A 25,769-nucleotide genomic window follows, 5' to 3' on the forward strand; every position below is an offset into this window, starting at 1 on the left:
GCCGCGGTACCGGGCGGGGGCGGCGGCAGTAAAGGCGGGGGGGCGGCCGCGGTGCGGGGCCGCTCGCCGTGAGCTTTCCGCTGACCCCGGGGCGTGGGGTGGCGGCGGAGAGAAGGGAGGTCAGCTTTGCGCAGTGGCAGTATCGTAGCCAATGAGGTTAATCCGAGGCGCGATTATTGCTAATTGAAAACTTTTCCCAATACCCCGCCATGACGACTTGAAATATAGTCGGCATTGGCAATTTTTGACAGTCTCTACGGAGACTGAAATTCGGTGTCCAACAGCAGAAAAATCAAAGTCTTTGCTTAATAATGCGTACGGCTCTCGGTGGCCCCGAGGCGGTTTCCTCTCCTTCCCCCTGCGGTGGTTGCGGAGGGCGGCCGAGCGCTGAGCAACGGATGAATGGGAGCCGGGCTGCGGCCGTCCCGTTTTGCCTTCCTTGCTGGTGCAGCCACGTGGAGCCACGGCCTGAAGCGCGCGGCTCCGCTGCACGCCTTCCGTTCGGGCTGATGCCAACAAGGGCGCTGCTCGCAACGCCGCTGCTGAAGCGAGCTCCGCTTTCTCCCGGCTGGCAACCTCAGCGCTGTGGGGGGGTCCCGGGGCTGGTCCGGGAGCGCTGGCTCCGAGAGGGGTGGATGGAGGGCTGGCTGCTGCAGGTGATCGGCGCTGGCTTCACTTCCAGCTCTCTGACCCGCTTCCCGTCTGCGCAGCGGGGCGATAACTCCTTAACTCCTTGTCGCGGCTTGCGCAGAAGACAAGGCGCCGCGTCACGGCGGGCTTCAGTCCCGGAGCACTGCGAGCTCAGGGAACGCCTCGTCGCCCTCTGCAGCTCCCAACACGAGGTCGGAGCGCGAGGACCCCGAGCCGCGTGCCGTGCCGTGCCGTGCCGCGCCGTTCCCTCCGCTCCCGCCGGCAGAGGGCAGCCGCGGGCACGCGCGGCGCCGCCGGGAGCGCGCGGGCGACGGGCACGCGCGGGGGGCGGGGCGGGAAAGTTGCGAGGCGCTGAGGAGAGCGGGCGGTGGCACCGGCACCATGGACGACCTCGGTGAGTTCCCGGCGCTCCCCGGCGGGCTGCGGGCCGTCTCTCCGGCCGCGGCGTTCGGCCGCGATCCGTGCCGGCGGCTCGGGCTGCCCGCGGGGCCGCGTCCCTCCCGTTGGCCGCTCGGGCCCGCAGCCCCGGGGCTCGGCACGGCACGGCACGGCACGGCTCGGCCCGGCCCGGCCCGGCCCGGCCCCGCCTGCCCGATCCCGGCCCGTGCGCGGGGTGCGGCCCGCAGAGCCCGGCGGCGCGGAGTCCCGCGCGTGGAAGCGATGGGAGCGGGCTGGGGAGGGGCCGCAGCGCTGCTGCCATCCGCCTCCAGCTGAAAGCGGCGGGCTGCCTCTGTGGGAGGGAGAGGAATGAAGCGGCGAGGAGGGCTGAAGAAGGTCCGAGTTTGTACCTCTGTTGCTCTCCTGAGGCGTTGCCCGTTCGCGCCATCAAAAGTGGAAGTTCTAAGATATGTCTTTGAGATATAACTGTCCCAGCAGCTTGGTTCCATCGGGTCCTGCTTACACTGACCGGTTCCTTCCCAGTTTTTGTGCCGTCTTTCAGGTTGGGTGACATCTGATGAGCCTACAGTAACCATCCAAACAAGAAAAGCTCTCTTTCTCTCTCCTAAATGTACAGAATTTATCTTAAAAGAGCACACCGGCTGCTTTCCCTCTGCAAATCACTGCTGCTGCCTCACTTTTCTAAAGGCTCCCACCTTTTGGATGTCAGGGGAAAAGCTCTTCACAGAGTGAGTGGTGAGGTGCTGGAATGGCTGCCCGGAGAGGCTGTGGGTGCCCCAACGCTGGAGGTGTTCAAGGCCAGGTTGGATGGGGCCCTGGGCAGCCTGGGCTGGTGTTAAACGTGGAGGTTGGCTGCCCTGCCTGTGGCGGGGGGTTGGAACTTGGTGATCCTTGGGGTCCCTTCCAACCCAAGCCATTTGGTAAAGTGAGACGCTGTGCTGAGCTCACACCCTGTGTAGGTTCGGAGTTGATGCTGCATAAAATCAGCTGAGATATGCCTGTTCCGTGCTTCTCTGTGGTGCAAAAACTGCCGTTGTGCCTGGCTGGGTGTGAGGGAGCACCGCACAGTGCTAGTGGTGGCTCTGCTCCTAACTCCCAAAACTTATCGTAAATCTTTGGGCCATCCCTCTCCCTTCCACAGGAGCGGATGGAATGTTGGTCGGTGCGTACTCCTGCACTGTAAAACTCAGACCCAGAGGTACCTTGCTTGGTCTGGACAGGGTATGAAACACCAGCAGGAGTGGGTTTGGGTTGCGCTGCGGATTTGGTGGAGCTGCAAAGGCTTTGCTCACTTTTTTTCCCCACCCGCAGTGCTGGAGGAATGGCGTCGTGCTGCACGGCTCCTGCAGGAAGCTGCGTCCCAGCAGCACAGGGAGCTCAGCGCTGGGCCTGAGAAAACTGCAGCAGCACATGGTGGGGATGGGGGGGGGGGTGGGGAGCCTGGGCAGCTGGCCAGGCTCGCATTGCCTGCCCTCAGCCTCAGAGGAAGCGCTTTGCGGACGTGCTTGGAGTTGGGCAGGAAGCTGGCTGTTCTGCTGGAGTTCTGCAGCGCTGTGAATGGGTGTGGAGAATAAACCCTGGTCCTGAGCGGTGCGGGTCCTAACTTGGGACTATCACCCGTCCCCAGAGCTTCCCAGAGTGCAGTGTATTATGTGCCGTGCCCCCAGCAACAGGTGATCATCACATGCGTTTGCTTCAGGCAGACTGAGCTGCTGGATTATTCCTGGTTCCGTGGCACTACCTTGTCTAAGTCACATGGAGTGTTATTTATTTACTGAGAGCTTTGGCAACTCCAAACAGAAGTGGTGTTGCCTTTTAGAAGCTTTTCTTTTTTTTTTCACTGGGTTTTGCAATCAGAAACAAAACAGCATTCACTGGAGCTTGAGAGAGATGTTTTGCAAAGTTGTTTCTGCTGTTTAATGAGAATGTATTTACGGCGGTGCTTTGGCTGTGCATAGACTGGGCTGTAAGGAGCTTATTGGAGGTGTGCTGGGAGGATGTTTCCTATTGGGGAATGTCTGTCTAGCAGTGTGGCTTTGGAACTTCTGGGCACGAAGATTCAGTCTAAGAGATTGTACTTTAAAAACTGTCTTTCTGTGAGGAGCTTCCGCCCACCCCATCTTTGTGGCTTAACCCTCTCAGGGTCAGCTTAGTGCTGGTTGTGCATGGGCACGGGGAAGGGGCTCAGCACGTGTGTGCCTGCCACCTCTCCCAGCAGGTCTGTGCTCTTGGCCTCGTGGATGCCTGCTGCCTCTGACTGTTCCTTCCGTCTGCAATCCTACGTAGTGGGTTTTGGTTTTTATTTGGCTGAAAGTTCACTGTGAAGTTGCTGACAGTCAGCTGTGCCCACTGAGCAGTACTGGGGGGAAGGGCTGCTCAGGTACTTTGGTGCTTTCTGCTGGCTCAGGTTTCTGAGTCATTCCTGGTGTTGGTTGAGAAGACTGCAAACAGAGCTACTGCTCTGCACAATGGGGTTCTGACTTGTTTCAGCTTCTTAGCTGTTCTGAGCCCTTGTAAAACAGGGGCTTCATTGTCCTGAGCAGCTCAGACAGGGAGTCCTCTGCCTCGAGCAGCGTGCGATGCAGAGAGGCTTCTTTTCTTGCTGCTCTATTTCCATGGAAAGTCGGGAGTCCGCGCTGTCTTTAGCTGCTTTGTCTCTGTCTGGGAGAGGTCAGCTTACCCCGAGTGTTCAGCTGCCCTCCTGGTTAAAACCGATCCTCTGACACCATCTCAACCATCAGAGGAAGAAACGGGCAGTTCCATCTCTGCCTGCTCTCTCACACCGGGGGAATCACAGCGCCCTGATTTCTCCTCATCCTTTTTTTCCCCATCCACTTTCCCCTTAAACTGTACGGTATGAAACATGAAGCTCCAGAAGGGTCAGAATTCTGAAGTCCGGCAGCGGAACAGGAGGTAACGGTGCACTTCTGGTGACATCGGGGTGGTTTTTCTGACCTACTGCTATGACAGAGATGTTTAAATTCCTTAAGCTGAATCTGTGTGACAACGGTGCAGCTGCGGGGGAGCAGGAAACAGCCCGCGGCCACCAGACAGATGTGTCAGAATCAGAGTGCTGTGTTAGCTGTGATACCCCGGAGCTCCTGCAGCTTTGGAGAAAGCAGGAGCACGTTCTGAATTCAGCCATGTTAGCCTGGTGGAAAAGCAGTGAGTGTGAGCGAGATCTCAGCTCGCAGCTCCCTGTCCCACAGCTCAGGCTGTGCTCCCATCTGCGTGCTGCTCTGTGCCCCGTTCTGATGAGGAAGCTGTTAATGAACACTCTCTTCTGCTTCAGCTGCATGAAAGTGAAGCATTGTCCGGGGAGCTTCCCTGCGGACGGCAGGAGGATGGGACACGGGGGGTGAGCTGCTGGCTCAGTCTGGCCCGTCTGCACTGAGTGAGGTCTGGTGGCACTCCCTGCAAGTACGGGATGCCACGGCTATTAGGCAATTAAATTTGAAATGCTGAGTAGGGAACTGCGGAGACATTTGGGTCCTGTCCTTGTCTTTCAGTGCATGTAACATTTCACTGTACGTCTCATCCAGTTCGGTTTCAGATTGCAGCCAAAAATGGTGATTCCCGTTTCCCCAGCCCTTGTGTGCTTCTGCTTACGTAGTGAGTGGGAATGGGGCTGTAGGGGCGGGTCGGTGCACGTTGCTGACCTGGAAGGCAGCCCTGCTGCCCAGCCTGGACAGATGTGTGCTGCTGGGTTGGGAAGCGGGGCTGCGTTGCCATGTAGTGGGGCAGCTGGACTCAGTGCAGTGCAGGAGCTGGGCTGCAGCTGTGTTTTTTCCCATCTCCCTTCAGCATAGTTACCAACCACGGCACGGTTAGCTGGGTCAGCAAGCTGATTTCTCTGGAAATTGTTTGAATTGGTTGGTTTTTAGCCAAATCAGTTCCTTGCTCTTTATGACCTCGTGTTCCTACAAAGCCACCCCACCACCAGGGTGTGGATGAGGCTGTGGGTGAGGCACCTCTTTCAGCTGGAGTCGATGTTTGATTCAGTGTAAAGTCAGCATTTATCCACAGATCTGCCTTCGGGCGAATTGTTTTTCCATCTGTGCAGCAGCAGTGACAGCTCCTTACCTGCAGAGTGTGGTTAATATGTATTGCCAGCTTTGTGTTCCTAGAACAGCTTCCTGCAGGACCTCAGAACAGTCACCCTTTCACGCTTCCCATCAGTCTTGCTGGACAAACACACAGTGGCAGGTTTGAGTTAGATTTATACGTGTCTGTTCTCAGCTCTGTTTATGTTCCAGTGCTGCCATTCTGATTGCTCATCCTTTCTGCATCCCCTGTTAGGGCAGCCTGTGAGCGGGGAGAGATTTCCTTTCCCTTCCATGTTCCCCACAGCAGTTCCACTCAAAGTCTTTACCACAAAATGTCGTGAAGTCATTCAAAGAATGTCGTGTTCTAAAGATACACCATAAAAAAAACAACATATGACCGTGTCCTATCACTTGTAATTTTTTCCCCCTTGTTTTTGTGCTTGTTCTCATGGCAAATGGCACCAGGGCGGCACAGGCCAGCTGGCTGGGCTTTCTGGGCAGGGGATCCGGAGCATTTGGCCACTTTGAAGTTATGTTTATAAACCCTCATAAAGCAAACAAAGCGGAGTGGGAACAACTTTGGTGTTCTTGGTGTTCCAGCCATAGGAGCTCGTGTCCCCGAGGTTACGTGCTTGTGCTGTTTAGGAATCTGGTAAGCATTTTTTTCTGCTCGGATAAATGCAGCGGACAGTAATTATTTGGAACTTACATGGGAAACTTATCTGAAGTTGCTGGAGAAATCTCTGTGCTGTGGATCTGAGTGTGCATAGGACAGGCCCCGGGGGGAGGCAGCCAGAGCTGTTCATGCCCTGCTCCTTTCTCCTGCAGCACTCTGGGGCTGCCTTCTGCACTGTGAACAAGCTTAGAAGAAGTTATTTACACGAGGTTGGAGTAGTTGGAAGACTTCAAATGCGGTTTGACACACCGCTGGTCACAGCACTGCTGTCACCATGATTGCTGTGCACGGCTCTGCAGGGCGGGCTGCTGAGCGTGGCTGGCTGGCAGCGTGCTGTGGATGTAGCTTCATTGCTTGGCTTTTACTGCCCATTGCACTTGCTTAAACCTCTAACGTTTTGCAGATGTTTAAGGGTCATTTTAAAGAAAAGAAAAAAGTGTTGCTCCAGGGGATGAACTCTCTGAGTGATGCGTTGCGTGGGGAATTGTGCTTTAAATGGCTTAGCTGTGAAGCAGACTGCACGGGGTCTCCAGGAATAAACCAGTCCCGGGTTCTTGTCACAAAATCGAGCTGGTGGATGGAATTTATCCATGTCTGTCTGTATCTCTGTAGGATCTTTATCTCCCTCCATGCAGAGCAAGGTGAGCAGAGACCTCTCCCTGCTGTAGGAAGCTTGTGGTGGCTCACAGAATGTGGCTGGGTCAGGTTTTCCTAACAGTGGAAGAGGGCAAAGAAAACTGCAAATGGGAAAGGTCACAGCCAGGTGGGCTGTAAATGATTTGCTGAGGTAGGAGTTTCATACTGCCTTGTTCAGACCCCAAGGGGTTACAACAAGTTCAGGGCTCTCTCTGAAAGGAGATCTGTTCGATTGGAGCCTCTTCCTTTAACTGGGTCCTCAGACAGAGGAGCCTGAGGCTGCTGGCACATCAGCTGAGTTCTCTGATGCCCCAGGGGCTGCAAAAAGACAGCAGCCTGCTGGCCGCCCTCCCTGCCTGTCCTTTGGCCACTAGTTGTGTCTTTGTTCCCCATTTCTCAGCACCAGCGGTTGCCTCGCAAGCAGGGTCAGAGGGTGCTGCCAGCAAATTACCCTCTGGGGCAGGGGTGACCCTCAGAATGAGATGCTGAGGAGAAGCACCGTCAGGCTTTGCAACTCTCCCTCTTGGTTTGTGGGAGGCTCTTCTTGGGCCGTGTCAGCCTGGTTAGGCAGTGTGAGGCACAGCTGGAGCCACTCTGCGTGCTGTGAGCAGCTCCAGCAGTTGGACTCCATCCCCACGGAGCGCCGGGCGCTGGGGGAGGGAGTGAGATGCCATTTTGGCCACGTCATGAAACCTCTTATCAGCGGCCAGCTCTGGCGTGGGTGGGTGAGCGGTGCGGCCAGAAGAAACTGCCTTTTATTTCTGCTGTGAAATGTGGGGAGCTCGAGCTGTCAGTCAGGCCAAGTGCATGGAGGTTGGGATGTGTTTGTCAGGCAGGTTCCTCTAACGTGGGGCTTGTAGCTGTCAGCCTGCCCTGCTGGTGCTCTGGCAAGGTGGGGCTCTGCTGTCCTGAGCAGCTCTGTTGGCAACGCCTCACCAGCACAGCTGCTGAGGCACACTGCTCCTCTGCTTCTTCAGTGCTTAAATCTGGTGCCTCCAGCACCTTCTGTGTCAGGACCGTGCAGGGAAGCCTTGGCCATGCGAGTCTCAGACCAAATCAGCCGGGTTAGCATTTGTTTTGCTGTAAGAGCTGGGCGCAGGCGCAACGTGGCAGATGCCAATTTGCCACCAAACCTCACAAAGAGATCACTGTGGTCCCACATCCAGGGGACCCCCCTTTGGGGCTGTTGGGGCCCACTGGGGTCCTCCGATCCTGCTGCCAACGTGTGAAAGATGCGGGCTGCGGCCGGCCTGGCCAGCACCGTGCTCTGTGGCTCAGTGCAGTCCTGCCCTGCAAAGCTGGGGGCCGGGGGGTGTGGAGGAAGCTTTATGTCATTCTTGGCTGCCTTCTGAGTAATTGTTGTAATGAAATGGAATGCAGCGCGTTCAGTGCTTGCTTGGCAGAAACAACCGTGTTTTAAAGATGTTACATTTTCTGGGGAAGGGGTTGAGGTTAGTCTGTTTTCCAGCTGCTTTAAGCAGTTAAAGTGGGCTTGCAGCAGAGATAGGAATGGGATATTGCCCTCGGGGAGGGATGGTTGCACTGCTCTGTGTGTGTGGGGGGGGGGGGGGGGGGGGGGATGATGTCCTTGTGCACATAATGTGTAAGCAGTCAGGCCTGGTCCCTCTGGTTCTCAGTGTGATGCGCATGCCAACGTGGCTCTGAAGTGGATGAGATTAATTTCAAAGTGATGTGCATAGGTATGTGTGTGCATAAAGCAAGTAGGCACTGAGGAACTTGGTAGGAAAATGGATGGAATTTCTGTTATCCCCGCTGTACCCCCAGCAAGGGTAAGATCATGATGGGTTGAGACAAGCAAAGTCAACTCGATTTTCAGCAAAGCAGAAATGGAGGAACCAGGAATCTCGACTTCTGCAAATGGCTGTGAGATATTGCCCAGTTCTCCCAGCTGCTCGGTGATTCGTGTCTTAGGAATGGGTGGAGGGGCAGCCAGAGATCGTGCTGAAAACCCTTTTTTAGAAAGTGATTTGCAGAAGGATTTATTTCGTGTACCTACGGAGGGAAGTTATTCTTATGCTGCTTCTATTTCAGCATTGCTGGCATTTCCATTTTTGGTCAGCTCTGGAGATTGGTCTCTTTTACTCATCTTCTACCTCCCAAAATCTTTCTACTCTGTTTCCATCATTTTTTTAATTGTGGTCTTCTGTGGCCATGAGTTCTCTTGCAAGCAAAGCAGCCTTCAGTTCTCAGAGTAAAGTGCTCTTGTGCAGAGCACTCAGATGGAGATGCTGATGTGCGTTTGTTCACTTTATTAATACTGCTTTTGGAGAAAAATGCTTCTTATTTCTCTGGCAGATGACAAAACAAGCATGGGGCTGGCAGCTGCTCTGCTGTGGTGCTAGGAGATAGGTGGAACCATAGGTCATCTGTATCAGGAGGAGATGAGAGAACCTCGGATTCCCTAAATCCACTCCATTCTCTGGTTAAATTCAGTGTGAGTTTCCTGTCTGGCTTTAACAATTTCCTTTCTTTCTGTGGGTTTTCATGGAACTCTCGAGCCACAGTCTGCTGCTGGTGCTGGGAGGAGCACTGAGTCCCAGGGCTGCTGTGCTGTCTGCATACTGCTGGGGCTGCCACCCACACCTCCCCCAGCACGCGGGGGGAAGCAGTTCCCACACTCATTTCTGGAACATTCTCCTCCTGCCATTCCCATTGGCTGCTGTTGAAGTTAGAAAGGAAAAAAAGGGGAAAAAAGATTTTCTACCCTGGGCCCTCTGCCTCCATGTGCTCTGTGGGCTTTGCTGGGAGGTGGACTTGCAGAGATGCCACTTACCTGCTCTGTATTTGGTTCATCTTTAGGTTTCAGTAGAATGCTCTTTGAAAACCTCCTTTTAAAACTTTCCACCTACCATAGTTACAAGCAGTGCTAAGATCTACAGGACTGAAGAATGCTACATGTTGTGTTGTCGTTTCCCCCTGCCCTGTTTGGAGACTTAGCATCGTGCTGCTGGCAGTGCTCCGTGTAAGTCTGTTCCCGGTGATGACTTCACGCTTCTTGGCTTGGACAGAGCTCACCACTGCTTCCAAGTGTGCTCCCACTCTGTTGCAGAGAACCCTTACAGAAACCACAGCTTCCTAACAAGACGGATCCACCATTTTGAGCATATTTTCTTGGTAGCCGAGCTTTTAAAATGCCAGTTAAACCATATGGCACGTTGGGCAAACATTGGTTTTCCTGATAAGAGAGGGCAGCTCCCCGCAGAGCAGCTGGCAGGTCAGGCAGCAAGTCTGTAACTTGTCTTAACTGAGAGAATCCTTTACGTTGGAGAAGGCCTTTGAGATCTCCTTTGGTATCTGCAGTGTCTGAATGAGATGTGCTGGGACTTCCTTTCTCCTTGCAGGCACAAGGTTTTCCAGTGTGATACACCTTGGTTTTTAAGGGCAGATTTGCATTTGTTGCACTTTGCTTGCATTTACACTCTTCAGAGCTATACTTGTTAACTACTAGCAAGTTGCTACAGTGGGATAATCTCCGATAAGGTACTGTCTTCCAAGTTTGCATTATGATATCCTTCAGGTTGGCGTTGTCTCAATGGGTCTGTACTAAATGTGGATATGATGGCAGTGCCTCTTTAGCGTGCTGCCCTGTGCTGCTGGACTCCTGTTTGGTAGCCAGAGGGTTCTGTATCTCACGGGCAGGATTTGTGCTTCTAATGCTTGTAATGAATTCAGAATTCGTACTAATATTTCTGTCCTTCATTTCATCATCTTTTATGGGTGTCTCAAATTTTGTCACTGGCGCTTTGCCTGGAAGGGTCTATATTCAGATCTGTTTATGCTGTTTGGATAGGATTTCCACTGTTTAAAAGATGCAGTTTTTTTTTCTTCCCTTAAGTTTCGTGTCTATTCTTGCACCACCATGCAAATCTTATCCTTCCTTCCTATTAGTTATAGGTCCACTTCCCTTCTTGTTTCTCTTACTTTTAAAAAAGGCAGATAATTAAGTTAGAATGTGCAAACTCCAACAGTATTTTGTCTCTGGCTGCGTCCAAAGCCATTCTGTGTGCAGATGGATAAAGTCACAGTGATCTTCAGCTGGGTGTGATGCTGGGTCTGAAATGGCCCTGCAGGAAGCTGTGCCGATGGGCTGGCTGACCCCCTGCTGGACTTCCATCTCCTGTACCTTCTGCTGCCTTCTCTGCCTGTGGACGTACCCCATTCTTTGTGGTGGTTGCTCTGCTCACCTTGCTTTTCTAACTCTGAAGAAACAGTATTTTGGGGAGGGGGGTCTGTATTCTGTTAAACTGGTTGGTGGAGGGGTCTTCTAAGAGCTGGAGCCAAGAGAAGTAAGTGGCAGCAGCACATGTCTGGAAGAGAGAGTAAAACCTCTCCATTTTTGGCAGCGGTGAGCTGTTAATTTGTCTTTCTGCATCTTGTGAAACTGTATCCTGAGCTCTATGGTGCTCGCTGTTCCCTGGAACTCTCGTGCTCTGCTCCTCTGTAAACCCTGAAGTGACGCTTTCCTTCCCTGGATGAACAGAATCAGCAGTTCCAAACTGTGATCTGCAATGGGTAAGTGCTGCACAGCTGTGTGAGGTGTCCTGTTAAATCCTCACCTTCACCAATATCTCATTTCCACCTCGGGGCCCTGAAATTAAAAGTGGAGGAGGGCTGGTGTGACCCAAAGGTTTGGAAGCCACTGCTATTTTGGCACACCTCATGGCACTAGGCTCCTGCTTAGAAACCCCCCAGATGAGTTATCTACCACTCAGTAGTGCATACTGCAACTTCAGTGCTGCCTACAGTTATGCAAATACAGTCCACCCAAGGCTTAAAAAATGCCATTAAAATGCCTGTCCTCCTTTCAGTGGGCATGTGGAGGGTTGCTTGGAAGTAGCTGGGTGCCCCATCCCTCTGCTCTTGGCGGTTTAGTCCAACGCATACAGGGTCCTGCACACAAGTGGTGGGGGCTTGTTTCGCTCCTGCCTACAGTGCTTGCAGTCAATACAGTTCTCTGCCTCTCTGCTCTCTGGGAAGACCTGGGAACAGTTTGCCTGCTCCAGGTTGCTGGGGGGTGTAGTTTCCTTGTGGAGGAAGAAAGCTACTGGTCTGCTGCAGGGGGCGTGTGGCATTCACTCCTGGCATCAGCATGTGGGAAGGAGAGTAAGAGGTAGAGGGAATCCTTCCTTCCACTGCAGATGGACTTTTGGCAATATATTAATTACATGGCATCAGTGTGGTGTATCTAGCTTGAAGGGAGCAGCATGGGTGAGGTGTGGCAGACTGTGGAGCAGCTCTGTCTGACCTAATGGCCGTGGATCTGTGTGCTGCTCCAGCAGGAAGGGTCTGGTTCCTCAGATAGCTGCCTGGGCTGAGCCCCTGTTCCTGCAGGAGTACAAGGGAGCTGGTGTTTTGATCAGCCGTGGCCCTGGGAAATTGTCCCTGTGGGGTCAGCTCAGTGCTGCTTGTTTGGTTTTCGTGACTATTTTTTGTCGTTTTGGCAGAGGAGAAGCAGATCTTGTTGGATTCTTTTCCGAATGTTGATCCCTGTTTCTAGAAACGTTCTGAAGGAAACCAGCAGCGAGTAAGAATTCCTATGGCGTGCATGGGGAAGCTTTCATCGCCCCTTTGCATGAGAGGGGTAGAAAGAGTACTAAAATATTAATGTGTCGTTGATTAATTTTTCTTCAACTTTCTTCCTCCCAGGATGCTGGCAGTGATCCAGCCCAGGTCAGCATTGAGCTGGCAGCAGCTGCTCCATCACGTGTGTATAACACGTACACACGTCCCGACCTGTCCCACTGAAGTCAGCTGGGAGCCCTTCAGCACTGCATGGCGTGGGGGTGGCCGTGCTTTGGCAGAGCCCAAGTCCTTTAGTTTTGTGTGAGTCAACTCACCTCCCCCCCGGAGACAGTGAGGTCAGTGCTGGCCATTTGCTGGTGCCTTTGTCTGGAGCTTCCTGGAAGTGCCCGAGGAGCTGTGTGCTCTCAGGCTGAGATCAGAAATAGATATTGCACAAGAAGAGCCACGCTGGGAGGGCACTGTCAGAGCTGTGCTTACCCTCCTTGGAGACCAAAGCTGTTTCCAATTTGGTGGTTGAGGGACCGAGACATTCTAATTTGTGCAGATTGTTGCTTCTCTTATTCAGGGGGCCCAGCTGTAACGTCCTGTATGAACATCAGTTTATTTGCTCTCCGGTGGAGAGGCTTCTGACGAAGACATGGTGGCAGGTGGGGTTCATAGCAGGCAACAGAATGAGACTGAGAAATTCCAACTTAAGTATTTTTAGGACAGGCCTGAGAGGCAGACTTGCTTTCTATTCTGATGTAACATGGACTTGCCATATTAAATCGGGCTGCTTGCTGCTGCGGATCAGCTCCACTCCTGCACGGCAGATGACTTTTCTTGCTTGGGGACTTGTGAGCGTTCTGATTCATGGTCCCCATCGGAGCTGTGGCTGCAGTGCTTTGCTGCAAGTTGCAGCCTGCTGTATCAATGCCACATGGAATTCTTGGAGGTTTGGGTTTAAGGTGTGGAGCTGTCAGCTGCTCTAACAGAAAAATGTAGCTGAAAACGGCTCCCACTTCTGCTGTGAGTGCTGTAACATGTGGGCAGACGGTCGTCTGGGGGCTGCAGTACCTCCTCAGTCCCATCTCAATCACTGACAGCCATGAGCTGAATCACTGAGTGAAATCCGGTTGAATCTCTGCAATATGTAGAACACTTCCCAACTTCTCTTGTGCAACCTTCAGCTTCCCAGTTCAGAAAGCCAGGGTGCTGCTTTGTGCTCCTCACCGGTGTGCGAGCCGTGGGGCGAGCTCTGCTGCTTTGTCACGGGATGTGCCGGGGCTGTGATTCGCCAACTCTTTCCATACTTTTCCTGATTCTTTATTAGGCTGTTGAGAGAACAGCAGAAGAATTTTTTGACTTAAGCTTGTCCATTTTTGGTAATTGTTTCCTGTTGTTTAGGATTCAGCTTGAGAGCGCAGTGAATCAAGATGGGAAGGAACCACGCAAGCGGTCATGTTCTCTGGTAGCTTCCCCCTAGCTGTGCCAAAGAGGAGTTGAGGTTTGAACTGCTGGGCTCTGGCACCAGAAGCAGTCGTCTGCCCAATGAGATGGAGTGTGAGTTCAGCTTAAGGCACCAGGCCTTAACTTAGGGTGTTTTTTCCTGGGATGAGCTGAGGTTGCTGCTCAGGACTGTAAATTTAACCAGTGGAGTACAAGAGGTCTCTTTTCACTTCTAGTGTGGGGGAAGCCATGCTATTTAAAAGTGGATGTGGTATGTGACAGGAAGTGACTCCTCCCTCCCACCCTCCCCAGGACTTTCTGGAAATGAGAAATAAGTAGGAAGTCACACCTTTGGGTGCAAGCAGGCTGAGAAACCAGAGATGTGGAGGTGCTGCCGGTGAGCTCAGGTGCTGCTCCCTGCAGGCAGAACACCAGACCTGAGCAACCACATTAGGCTGCATCTATACAGCCTGCTTTGCTCCAGCCACCTTTGAATCTACACAGCCATTCAGAGATTGTTGCTCCTGGTCTTTCTGTTGACAGGTTCCAAGCGTGATAGCTACAGCCACGGAGTGGGCTGAGGATAACCGGGAGAGCTGGAAGAGGCTGTCCTGTTTGGCTGCAATGGGTTCCTTCCCAGTTACACACAGGAAACAAAACAATGTTTCCTTCTGGATGTGTGTCTGGTAATCTTCCTGCTCTTTCTATTTTCTGATGCACCAACTGCATCCCTTCTGAAAGGAGATGATACTTTAATCACAGATCACTGCCAGTGTGAGAATGCTCAACCAGCGTATGTGGAGGAGTATGTATCACTGTGAGTGTGACTGTTAGACACACTGGGACCTGGCTGCTGTTAGCACAGACATAGTTTGGCTGGTTCTGTTCAACTTAGGATTTTTCAAGAGTTTAAGGGCTCTCATGGTTGTGCCTCATTTGTACCAGTTTGTGCAAGGGTAACAATGTCTTCAAAGCATTGAAGATGATGTGAAACACCTCAGGAGTGTTCTGAGATAGCAGAAGGGGCGTGACGGTTTTTCTAGGGAGGTCAAAGGAAGGCAGAAAGACTTTGAGTTCCTCTTGTAGGTGGTGCTTCACTTCCCTCTGCCTGAGCTGGGGTCTCATTTAGCGTTCAAGAGCTAAATGGAAAAATTCTGTTCCTACGGGAAAATCTGTTGTGGTTCCTTCACACAGGACTGTAGGCCAGGGAACGCTGTGGATTTGTGTGGTTTCATCCAGGAAACTGTGCTGACACAGATCTTCAGGGTGGTTGCTGTGTCTGTCAGCCTGCCTGCTGCGATGATGATCCCATGCCCTGTGGGTCTGGGTGAGGTGAGGTTACCTTCCTGCCAGCTGGTGGGTTGGAAGGGTTTCCCAGCCTGTGGCATTGGAGCTTGGAGAGGAGGTCTGGGCTGCTCCCTCCAGGCGTGGAGCCCTGAATCCCTGGGGCTTCTGGTGCCTCCTGCAGGCTGCTGGCTGCCCTCAGCAGTGCCTGTGCCCTTGGAAGCCTCATTGCTGGCTGCACAGGAGCAGGCTGCCCTCGTGATGCTGGCAGGCTGGCTCCATCAGCGTGCTGACACTGCCCCATTGCCGAGGTTACTGGGCAGTTGCACAGCACAGTGAAATGCTTCTGTTAATTTGGAAGGAAGTGGTGTGGTGGGTTCCAGGAAGGATCTTGCACTGACCTCTGTGTTTTCCCAGAACAAGCACACGTTGTTCTCTCACCTCCACCCCTCAGAAGGATCCTGTAGCAGGTGCAGGCTCACTTAATGCCTTCCCTTGTAGCATGCTGAGTTGGCTTTTCTTCAGAGTTTTATGGGAGGGGGTTGTCTGCATCAAAAGCTAATGCTTAAGCGCTGTGGCACATGCTTGGTGTGAGCAGAACAGCACCAGTCAGGCTGTACACTGTGTAGCCCTGCTGGAGCCCTGTAGGGCTGCAAAGCCCGTGTCAGTGGTAGTGGCTGGTAGTGGTGAGGGACGTCTCCTGAATCTGGGAGCATTGGAGTTTGTCTGCTCGCTGTTCCCTTGTCAGGCTGCAGTTTCTGTGGTCTGCATTGGAGGCACGGGATAATTATGGGAATGGGACAGGAGGATGGGGGAATTTCTTTCAGCTGGATGGAGCTGGATTTCAGTTTGTGCTCTGGTCTGGTAGGTAGAGGTACAGTATTTCCTGCCTCAACCAGACTGTTTATTCCGTCAGTTTAGAGAAGGGCTGGGTTTTGGCGTCACTCTCTTTAAAATGTTTTTAAGAGCTGCTTTAGTCACAGAGTGGCTGGGGATGGGCTTCTGAGAGCTGAGCTTATCTAAAAGGAATAACTTCGGCAGGGTTGCGAGGCTGGACTGATGGGGAAGTGTCTGACTGTGGGCTTGGGGTCAGTGTGGGGCTATACACCCTGCCGTAAGCTACAGCCACAGCCTGTGGGGCTTGAACTCATCCTCAAACCCCAAATGTGCAGGGAGCCAACAGACAGCTACCGAAATAGCGTTGGACTGGCTACATTTGCACACCCCTGCAACCCTGTGCTTGGGGTGGTGGCAGTGCACGTTAGCTGGCCACAAGCCCTGGGTCGGACTCTCCGCCGTGGGGCTCAGTGGTTGGGACAGGAAGCCACAGCCACTGCTGCAGCTAATTGTATAGCCCACATCTCGGCATGGTGTCTTCGACCGCTACCAGCAAACGTTCAAATAGAGCTGGCTGCGTGGGCTGCTGCCCTCGGAAAAGCTGGTGGGTTTGGCTGTGTTCTGGTCGTGGCATGGGTGGGATTCGTGGTGGCCGCCACCAGGTGATGCTGGAAGGAGTTCTGTCTGTCACAGTATGAGCTCTTGTTGAGCCTTGGGTGCCTTTGCCATCCACCCTTACTTCTAAGGGGAAATGTTAGCTTCAGGAAATAGTGAGTCTTTAAGGATTTTCACCTATTGCCCTCTGTTGGAGCTGCCCATGCCATGTATTGATAGCAGTCTGGATGTCACTCTTATTCAGCACTGTATGTGTGACCCCAGGCACAGCTTGCTCTGATACCTTGATAAGGAGCAGTAAGCACTAGGCACTGGCATACATGACAAATAGCAGAGTGGCTTTTCAGCCATGTCATCTGAATTTCCTCTGGGTGGGTCCCACCAATGGGAATTACAAATACTGGTGGCTGCTTGGTGTGGGCAGTCCTGCAGTTGTTAGGGCTGGCAAATGACTCACCTCCCGTGCCTTGGATTTTTCTGTCTTAAATAACAATCTGACCCTGCTTGACAGGAGAGCTGAGGACTGCTATGTGTCCTGGATGCTAACCACCCTCAGTGTTAGGCTTGTATCTGGGAAAACTTTAAAATATCTCCTTCCAAATATGATTTAGAGAGTAAGGCAGCCTGTTTTCCATGGTTTCTATTGATGTGAGTTAGTGAACACCAGGATTTTAAGAGCATCTCTTCACACATCCAGTTTTTCAGGTCTCGTTCTGAGTGTAGTGTTGGATTTTATTGCTCTTGTAGCTTCTGATCTTTTTTCACTTAAAAACATTGGTTAGGATATAACGCCATAAGAACCTGCCACTACATTTTTAACCTGGAAGTTAATGCCCACGTTCACCTGTTCACATTTGTCCAATTTCTTACTGTTCTCCTCTATTTCACTAAGTCAAATTTCCCATTGAAAAGGAGATTGCTGACAGCAGCATTGCTGTTGTGGGGCTCCCACTGACGCCTGAAGGCAGTGAGAAGTTGTGCAGCAAGGCTCCAGCAAGTCCTTGGGATGCAGCTTTGAGCATTGCACATGTTTCTTCTGAAAGGCCATTTAACAGGATAAATATACCCAAGCTCCCCATTCCTTTGCAGTTACTCACAATGTAAATCTGTCTTGCCAGGGGTTGGGTTACCGCCCTGAGCTGTCTCCCTGTATGTGAGCTGGCTTTGCTGGAGCTGAGCGAGGGAAGACTCACTTGAACCTAAGGAGATTTTTCATGTTTGGATTCCAGGATTTTGCGAAGAGGCTGCTCAGATGAATGTGGGTGCTCAGGGTTTGGTTCTGAAGGTGCAAGTTCCCTTCATTCTCTTTAAGGCAACAGCAGAAATCTAGGACCTGAATTCAGCATCTTAAGCTATTAAGAAAAAGTGGCTGGAGGATGGCTTGTCGTTCTGCATATGGGGATCTGCAGTTGGTCTTATGCCGAGGGACGCAACTATGACACGTAGTCCATGTCCTCATTTACACCAGTAATTGCAGCTATTTTGCTTTCTGTTTCCATTTGCCAAGTCAGTGGCAAATCTACTGCTGCCTAACCCAGGGGAATGTGGTGTAGTTCTGGTTGTGTGGGGAGGAATGGCAGAGGTGCAGCCACCTGCACTGCGCTGTGCTGGGGAAGTGCTGCAGCACTTGCTCACACATCTCACCCTGATGTCCTGGTGTGCTGTGCCTGGGCTGTCAGGGACACGTGGCAGGGTGATGCTGGGAGGTGGGACTATGTCTGAACGCTGCAGCATGGGCTCCATGTGGTGGCCGGGTGAAGAATCCCATCTCTAGCACTGCTTGCTTTCCAGATGTCTCTTGTTTGAAGCAGAGCTGCAGGCAATGTGTGGTTTGATGGATGTGCATAAGTGGCTTTCAGCTGCTGAACGTGGAAGGCTGATACGTGGAGCACTTGAAGCATCTTGCCTCAGCTTTGTGTTCGTTTCCTTCCCAGCAGATAGGAAGAAGAAAGTGTGACCACCACCCTTTTGATCTGCTTGCTGCACTGATGATGCTCCAATGTGCAGTGTCAGCATTGGCTTAATGGCTCATCTTCAGCCATGAGCTCCATGTGGAAAGCCCAGGTGGTTTTCTCTCTTCTGGCACTAATGCTGGCATCTTTGTGCTGAGCTTCCTGTGTTTCCAGCCCTCTGAGCCTCAAGTCATGCTGGACACTCAGTACGGAAGGTTTCTCTTTAATAGGCAAAAGCAAATTTACTTACTGCTGATGGGGATTTGATGTTGCAGATAGGGATTTGTCAGTGCCTTGCCTTGCACTGGTTTGTGATGTGTTGTGCTTCGCTGTGCCACCTCAGACTGGGAGCATTTCTGATGTCCATGGAAGGCACAGGGAGAGGCATTGCCCCAACAGTATGCTTTGCACGTAGGAAGATGCACGTCAATATCTTTTCTAACCACCTCACTATCTATTAAGCAAGGCTGAGTGCAGCTCAGATTTATAGAGAAGGGAGTTGCTGTGTTCATCAGTACAAAGGGTCCCCTGTTAGCCGTCAGTTCTCTGCCTCGGGGCTGTGCTGTGACCCCAGGTGGGCATTACTGCTCTTTATCAGATGAAACCGAGGTATGTACCCTGGAGCTGCACATGGTTCAGGGCATTCAGAGGACAGCAAGCGCTGGCACGCAGGGATGGTGCAGGATCCTGTGCTGGGAATGCATGAGGTATGTGCAGGGACATGCAGGGTACCTCTGGAGATGAGTGCTCTTCTCAGTGCAACTTGAAGTGGTGGGTGGGACTTCCCCTACGGTGCTGCCCTACTCTTTCAGCCTGCTGGTCGTCTTGGTGTGAGGGTGTTTTTTTGGAGAGTTCAGTGCCCCGGACATCAGCTACCTTTTCTTCCATCCTCTTAACTTTGCAGAGCATGTTGTGCTGCAGTTCCAGTCCCAGGCTGAGGGATGGGCAGGGCTTTGACGGGGGCTGGCAGCGGTGCAGTCGGTGTTAGGAGCCTCTCATCCGTACCTAATGCATCTGCAGAGCTGTGTGTGGGATCGGAAGGCCAGGATCCCAAGAACCCTATAGATAACAAAGACTTTTCTTGCACAAGGGGGAGTCAAACATGCCCAGACCTCTAGATGTCTCAGAGTGCTGTTTAGTAGTAAACTATCAACCATGATATCACTCTTTGACTGTCCTGCCTCCTCAGGAAACACAGCATCGAAATGATGCTTGAAGGTGAACACAGCTGTCCTCCCACAGTGAACATGATGTGGGCTGGGCAGCCCTCTGGCTGGAGTGTGATTTCCCTTGTGTGTGCAAGCTTTGGGTCCTGCGATGGAGGGAAGAAAACTCTTCTTCTGCACCTCTCCCACATCTGCAGGGTGCTGTGCTGAGCAGTGCCAAGACGTGGCGTGCCGTGGGGTGCACTGTGTGCAGCACACAGAGCTGGGGCTTTGTGACTGCAGGGGTGCAGCGGTGGCTCTGTTGGTACCGTGTCCCTTGCTCTTCCACATCCCACTCCACAGCGCAGAAGTGCTGGCAGAAGGCTTCAGTGTGCCGAAAGCAGGCGCAGGTCCCTGGCTGTAGGTGACCAGGTGAGGTGTATCAGTGCCAAGCCAGCCGCTGCCACCCGGGGTTCCTACTCCATCCTTACGGGCTGTGGTGGTGCCCTCTGACGGCTGCATCGCTCCATTCGGGTGTGCCCTACGGGCTGTGCAGCACCGAGCGGCTGATGGACGCCTCCTGCAGCCCTGTGCCACAGAATCACCTTGGGAAGGAGCACTTCATTAGCTGAGAAATCAATAGAGGCTTTAATATTTCTGCTTAAGAATTGAATATTTCTATTTGTGGAGCAGTCGCGGCAGTGACAGCGCTGCACAAGGCACAGCACCTTTGTTACAGTCATCCAAGTTAGGGCTGTCTGGTCCCCATGGCCCCTTTTGTGAAAGAAAGATAGGGAGCAGTGGCTCTTTTTTTTTTTTTTTTTTCCATCAGTAGAACTCCCTTCTTTGCTCCTTCCCTTGCCTCATGTTATGTTCTGATAATTGGAATTGGTCCAGGAAAGGGCACGTGTGGCTGGAAACAGAAATGGGGACGGGTGTGGATGGGGGAGAGCTTCCCTCCGTCGTGGCAGCGAGCTCAGGGAGGAGCAGCCTGGCTCTGGGCACATCAGGCAGGTGGGCACAGGGAGGGGGGCTTTACAGAACGTGGGGTGAGCAAACAGAAGGAGGGATCCCGTGCCACAGGGGAAGCGAGGTGTGCATGCATTCCTGAAGTTGCCGTGGCATCAGTTGGGAAGTTGAGTGCAGTTGCAGTAAGCCTCCAACTGTGTGATTCCTCTCCAGCCTTTTCTCCTCCCTCTGCTTCCTGTTCCTCAGTTCTGCCTTGTTTGCTCAAGTCAGGAAGGGGGAGGGAATGGGGGAAGTTAATCATTAAACTGCAGTGTCTCCTTAACTCCTTCGCAGCCTGAGAGCGGAGTGCTCCTGGCATTGCCGGACCCCTCATCTGCAGACTTGCTGGACTAAACCACTGCATTTAGCTGAGCTCCCTTCTGTGCCATTAGTAAAAAAAAGAGCTGCATTTCTGCCCAAGGAACCGTTCAGCAGAGGGTGCTGAGCTGAGGACGCAAACTGTGTGGCGAGATGGTTACATCAGTCTGTCCTGCAGGGAGGGCTGGGGTGGAGGGTGGAAAAATGACTCGGGTCCCCATACGGGGCTGGAGGAGCCATACAACCTCATGAGATTTTTACTTCCTGGTAGAGTTTGATTTGCTTTTGTCATTGGTGGGGAGAAGCAAAAGCCACACCTTCTTGGGTAGCACTTCTGTTGGAGGTTGTGTGCACAAAACCTCCAGCCACAGGACCAGGCTGAAAAAACTGCAGCTCTTCAGCGTTCTCCCGAGGTATGTCTGTGCCTTTCACTGTGGAATCCACCAGCTGTTCTTTTGCTTAAGAAGAAGATCAAGCTCATTCTTCCCCAGCTGCAGCAAGCTGTATCCCTTTGGAGAATCTGCTCCTGGGCTATTTTGGTCCCCCTGGGAAGATGCCTTTGGTTTAAATGATTTTGGAGCATCTTTCTGGCTAAATGAAAGGTGTGTGGAGTTAATTTAACTCAATATTTAATTAGCTAATAGCGAATTTGTTATCTGCAGGCAGAACTGCTCTTTTATTTTTTTTTTTGTTCTTTTCTCTTATGATGCTTTGCTTTGTGGAAGAGTTGAATATAAAAGCAGCACCTTCCTGTCTTGTAATGCGATGATGCTGTCCTCCATTTGACCCTTCAGTATATTTTTTGGAGGCTTGCTAAGTGCCTTGGCTGCGCTGAGGAAGTGGCTTTGGGCTGACGGGTGCCAGCCCCTGGGAGCTGGTAGGCAGCCATTAGGGTGAGCTGGTTCAGCTCCTGTTCTGCTGCCTCCCTGCCACCCTGCCTGCAGGAGGCTGCTGGATCCCTCCGCCTGGGCTCAGTCCTCAGCCCCACAATCTGGGAGTTGAGTTCCATGTTGTGCATGGGGGAAGGGCAGCTCCTGCTCACTGAGACTGCTCTGACAGCTGGGTCTGTGTGTGGGGCAGGGGCCTTCCCAGGGCCTTTCCTCCAGGTTTGCCCAAGTCGTGTCGCTGGTGTCTGGCTGAACTCTACATCGCCGCAGGGTCCTACCAGGTACGTCCCTATGCTCTTGTCATGGAGAGCGCTGCTGTCCCCAGCAGCCCGGCTCCTCTCTAATTGCCTTAAAGAGTGTGTGCTTGAGCTCGCTGGAGAGCTGGGCAGGCGGCCAGCGAGGCTTTCTGTTGGAGTGTGTGCAGTGCAGGCCTGCAGTTGTTCGCAGGAGTTTCCCCCACCCTGGGCTGCAGTCAGCTCAGCAGGGTGGGATCGCAGGACAGAAGACCCGGCAAGCTGGAATTTGCCTGTGAGTCACAGCAGAGCAGTGCAGGGCTTGGAATGGGCGGAGGGTAGTGTACAGGAGGAAATCCAGGGAGGTGAAAGGTGAGTTTTCTCCTCCTGCTGTTGAGGAAGCATATTTTTTCCTGCCTTAAGATTTGAGAGGTGCTAACCTTATGGCATGGGTTCCTCTGCCTGGCACAAGCGCCGGTGTTTCTAGCGAGCGGAAGCTTTTTCTTCTCTTCAGGAATCTGTGAGCAGGCTCCACCCAGCAAGCTAATTGTTTCCAGGAGAAGAAATTGCATTTACCTGACAGGCTCTGGAAGCTCATTAACTGTGTGATATGTGCAGAGCATTCTTCTTAGGGAAGCTGAAGCACGTCTTCCTTCTGCCGCAGTGGTAGACTCATGTGAAAGTTGCATGCTTCTTGCAGTGCCTTCAGCTCTGGAGAAAACCCCTCCCGAGATCTTGTTTCCTGCAAAAAGCAGTGCCTGCGGCCACGTTAAATGACTCCATGATGATGTGGGGCCTGTAATTAGCCTGTGTCAATATCCTGTTGCAAGTCCATCTCTAGGCAGGTTTCTCCTAGGCTGCTCTTCTGCAAAGCGCACTCTGTGCGACTGCAGGTCGCAGTTATTGCATGGTTTTCCAGTTAAGACAAAGATCTGAGGCTGACATGGTTTTTCTGGCTGCTCTGATGCCTCTGAACCTTTTCCTTGTGCTGGAAGTCCGAGGTGCAGCAGCATCTCACGGCGTGTTGGTAGATCACCTTAGATGAAAACTCTCCCTGAAGACTTTCTAATGTGGATATTGTGAACAAGGCAAAAGAAGCTGTCGTCTGGGATTTCACAATACTGTGTGTTTTAATTTCCTTTTCATTCCTGCAGATGCCTTACTGGCAGACCTGGAATCCACCACCTCGCATATCTCTAAGCGACCGGTGTTTCTAACAGAGGAAACGCCTTACTCCTACCCAACTGGAAACCATACGTACCAGGAGATTGCTGTGCCACCGCCGGTGCCCCCGCCGCCTTCCAGTGAGGCCCTAAATGGCACTGTGATTGACCCCTTAGACCAGTGGCAACCCAGCGTGTCCAGATACGGCCACCAGCAAGTAAGTGGGCGTGTGCTGATGGAGGTGGGGAGAGTGTGTGCCTGGTTTGTTGGGACTAGATGAGGGGAGGAAACAGCAAGAAGGGGGGATGACTTTGGCTAAAAACAGACTGGGGAAATGAGGGGAGGTCAGATCAAATAGCAGAAAAGAACTCAAAACCCATCGTTGTTCCTCCAGCAAAGTGGTAGTGTGATAGAGTCAGGGTTAGTCATCTGTCCTGTAGCCTGTGGGAAGTAGGCTGGGGGTTTCCAGCTCAGGTCTGCGACTCATAGGCAAATCTGAGGCAAGTGGAAAACAGTTGTTCCTGGTGTAGGTCATCTGATGGGGGCTGGGTGGGCTATGTAACAGCTTTTTGCTGCTGTGCTTTCTCCTGCGATATGTGGGGTTGCAATACAGTATGCATTCTTGTTGCGTTCCCTGTTTCCAATGCGAATTTTGTTTTCACAGCCTCAGTCCCAGTCTCCGATATACAGCTCCAGTGCCAAAAGCTCCAGTGCCTCTGTTCCTAGAGACGGGCTCAGCTCCCCTTCTCCCCGTGCCAGTGAGGAGGAACACGTGTACAGGTACCTTGTCCCTGCTAAGAGAGAAGCCTGACTTGCAGGTCGAGCCCGCTGTGGCTCAGGCTGCCTTCTACAACTGGAAACAAACGTCGTGCTTCCTGTATTTTTCTCTTGCCCTGTGTTGGTTTATGTTACCTCATTTGTAAGAGGCTACTGCTCTACCTTTTATATTCACTTAAAGCATTGAATTGGGCCTTCAGTTTGCTCAGCTGTGGAAGAAATTTGAGGATCCATCAGGCAGGACTGGATCTGGGTTGTGTTGAGGGATGCAATCCAGAGGCCAGTGACAAATCCTTCCCTCATGTTAAGCAGCCCCACAGTTCTTTAGGAGGTGGGTGGCCTTTGAGTCAGTTGTCTCAAGGAATGCAGTAACCATCACCTAGCAGGATGTGCAATTATTTGGATTTTCAAGTGCATTTAAATCTCCTCATGAGGGCTTTAAAACTTCTGTCAGTACTTCTGACATGACCAGTTACTAATTGTATTATACTTACGGACAGCTGTTCTTGCACTGAGAGGTTGCAGGGATGGCCTGTGTGGTGAGACAGACATTCCTGCTGACATTGGGGTGAGAGAGGAAGAAACTGCCAGAACTCCATCTCTGATGGCCCTGTGTGATGCACTCTGTCCCGGGTACCTTTTTTACAGTGTGGAGACGAGTGTTGCTCTCCTGTCATGTTCTAACTCTGCCTAGGTCTTTATACTGAGCTGAAGGCTGCTTGCAACCAGAACTACTACAGGGTAGAACCAGACGTATCCAGACATGGCTCAATGGAGGCAGTAATTTCGATTTTTCAGAGGGCTGCATGCAATTAGTGCAAAATCAAGATAATTAGGGCCCTGAATCCTCTTGTAAAAGAGTCTGGCATGGTCTGGTTCTTGTGTGAATTGGAGCTTGTGTGCTCAGGCCAGGATGAAGTATGCCCTTCTCCTATCGTGTTTGTGGACTTTGTTTTCAATCTGAAGAGAAAGATAATAACTACCTTTATGAAGTTTCATAATTGTCACTAGCGCTATAGGTATGACAGTGCTAAACCTGTTATGTATTAACCTTCTGAGCAGAAGGTTGGATGTATGCACAAACATTCACATTCTGGATTTGGAAAGTATCTTTGATCGAATAAGAATCTCTAAAGCATTAGAAGTTATTTGTCCGTTAGTAAAACTAGGGGAAGATTATTTCCCTGCTATTGACAGTGGGTAGATTGTTGTTAGTGTAGTTACTGTACAGATCACTGCACTGGTACTATTTTGCTTTGAAACACCTTGCAGTTGAGCACGGCTAAATGGGATCTCTCTTAAAGCATAAGCTGTAACTACAGGCAGTGATTTATATATACTCATGTGTCAGCAAAGCTCTCTAAAGGCTTGCGTATTGAACATCATGGAAAATGATTTCAGATTTCTTTCTTAGAAATTGTTTAGAATTCATCAAAGTAAAGGTTTGAGGACTTGAAAAGAGACCTCATGGCAGCCTTTTGTGGGACACAAAACCTGCTGCTGTTGGTAGCTTTGGTAGCTTGAGTTTTGTACTTTGCCTCTTCTCCAGTGTGTGCTGGCCCTGCATCCTCTTGCTTCAGAGGAGAGGTTTTTGCTGCTCGGTGTGCTGTCAGCAGAAACAAACCCTTTTCCTGTATGCCAGCTAATGGTTCTGCTGCTATTCTGTGCATCTTGGATCTGTAGGCAGTTAACTCTTTGCTGTTGCAGCACAGAGTCCTAAGATCTGAGCCCCTGTCTATCAATGCTCTTTGTAACTGACAAGTAAAGATGTGGCTAAACAGCAGCTAAAAGCCTCAGCCTGAAAAGAGCACAGTACCTGTGTAAACTCTGTGAACTTAGTATAAGTTTCCCTCCATCATTCTGCTGTGTCTTAAAGCAGAAGTTTTATACTTCCCTTTTATCTCTAGCTTCCCAAACAAGCAGAAGTCTGCAGAACCATCTCCCACAATGACCAGCACCTCTCTGGGCAGCAACCTCTCGGAACTGGACAGGCTTCTCCTGGAACTGAATGCTGTTCAACATAATCCCCCCAGTGGCTTCTCAGCAGGTAAGGACTAGCAAGACATTTGGTCTTAGTGAGTAGCTTACTTCCCAAAGTAGCAGCCTGCTTCTTCCTTCCAACATCCGTGCTGAGGGAGGTGATCCCAGCCCTGAACAAAGATTCCTTTA

At 51.8% G+C, this 25,769-nt stretch overlaps 1 protein-coding gene and 1 non-coding gene across 13 annotated transcripts in view; both read left to right on the plus strand.

Annotated features, from left to right (window-relative positions):
- Positions 1-122: 122 nt before the first annotated feature.
- LOC112533523 lies at positions 123-263 on the plus strand. The gene has a single exon (XR_003077920.1). It is a non-coding gene; the product is annotated as a U4 spliceosomal RNA (small nuclear RNA).
- The window catches only part of PXN (transforming growth factor beta 1 induced transcript 1), a 42,224-nt gene continuing 16,577 nt past the window's right edge, over positions 123-25,769 (plus strand). For 3 of the 12 annotated variants that reach the window (XM_046901099.1, XM_046901105.1, XM_046901103.1), the window contains exons 1-4: positions 123-1,045; positions 22,814-23,040; positions 23,488-23,603; positions 25,508-25,647. In XM_046901099.1, the coding sequence (XP_046757055.1) occupies positions 1,033-1,045; positions 22,814-23,040; positions 23,488-23,603; positions 25,508-25,647 (496 nt within the window). In that variant the 5' untranslated portion in view covers positions 123-1,032. Of the gene's footprint in view, positions 5,749-9,466; positions 9,910-10,772; positions 10,942-11,873; positions 11,954-12,075; positions 12,288-13,401; positions 13,495-20,902; positions 21,142-22,813; positions 23,041-23,487; positions 23,604-25,507; positions 25,648-25,769 lie in introns of those variants that run through there. The other 9 variants (XM_015275209.4, XM_046901104.1, XM_046901106.1 and 6 more) reach the window with 7 other exon arrangements.

Source organism: Gallus gallus, chromosome 15 (assembly GCF_016699485.2).
Source record: "Gallus gallus isolate bGalGal1 chromosome 15, bGalGal1.mat.broiler.GRCg7b, whole genome shotgun sequence".
NCBI classification, from domain to species: Eukaryota; Metazoa; Chordata; class Aves; order Galliformes; family Phasianidae; genus Gallus; species Gallus gallus.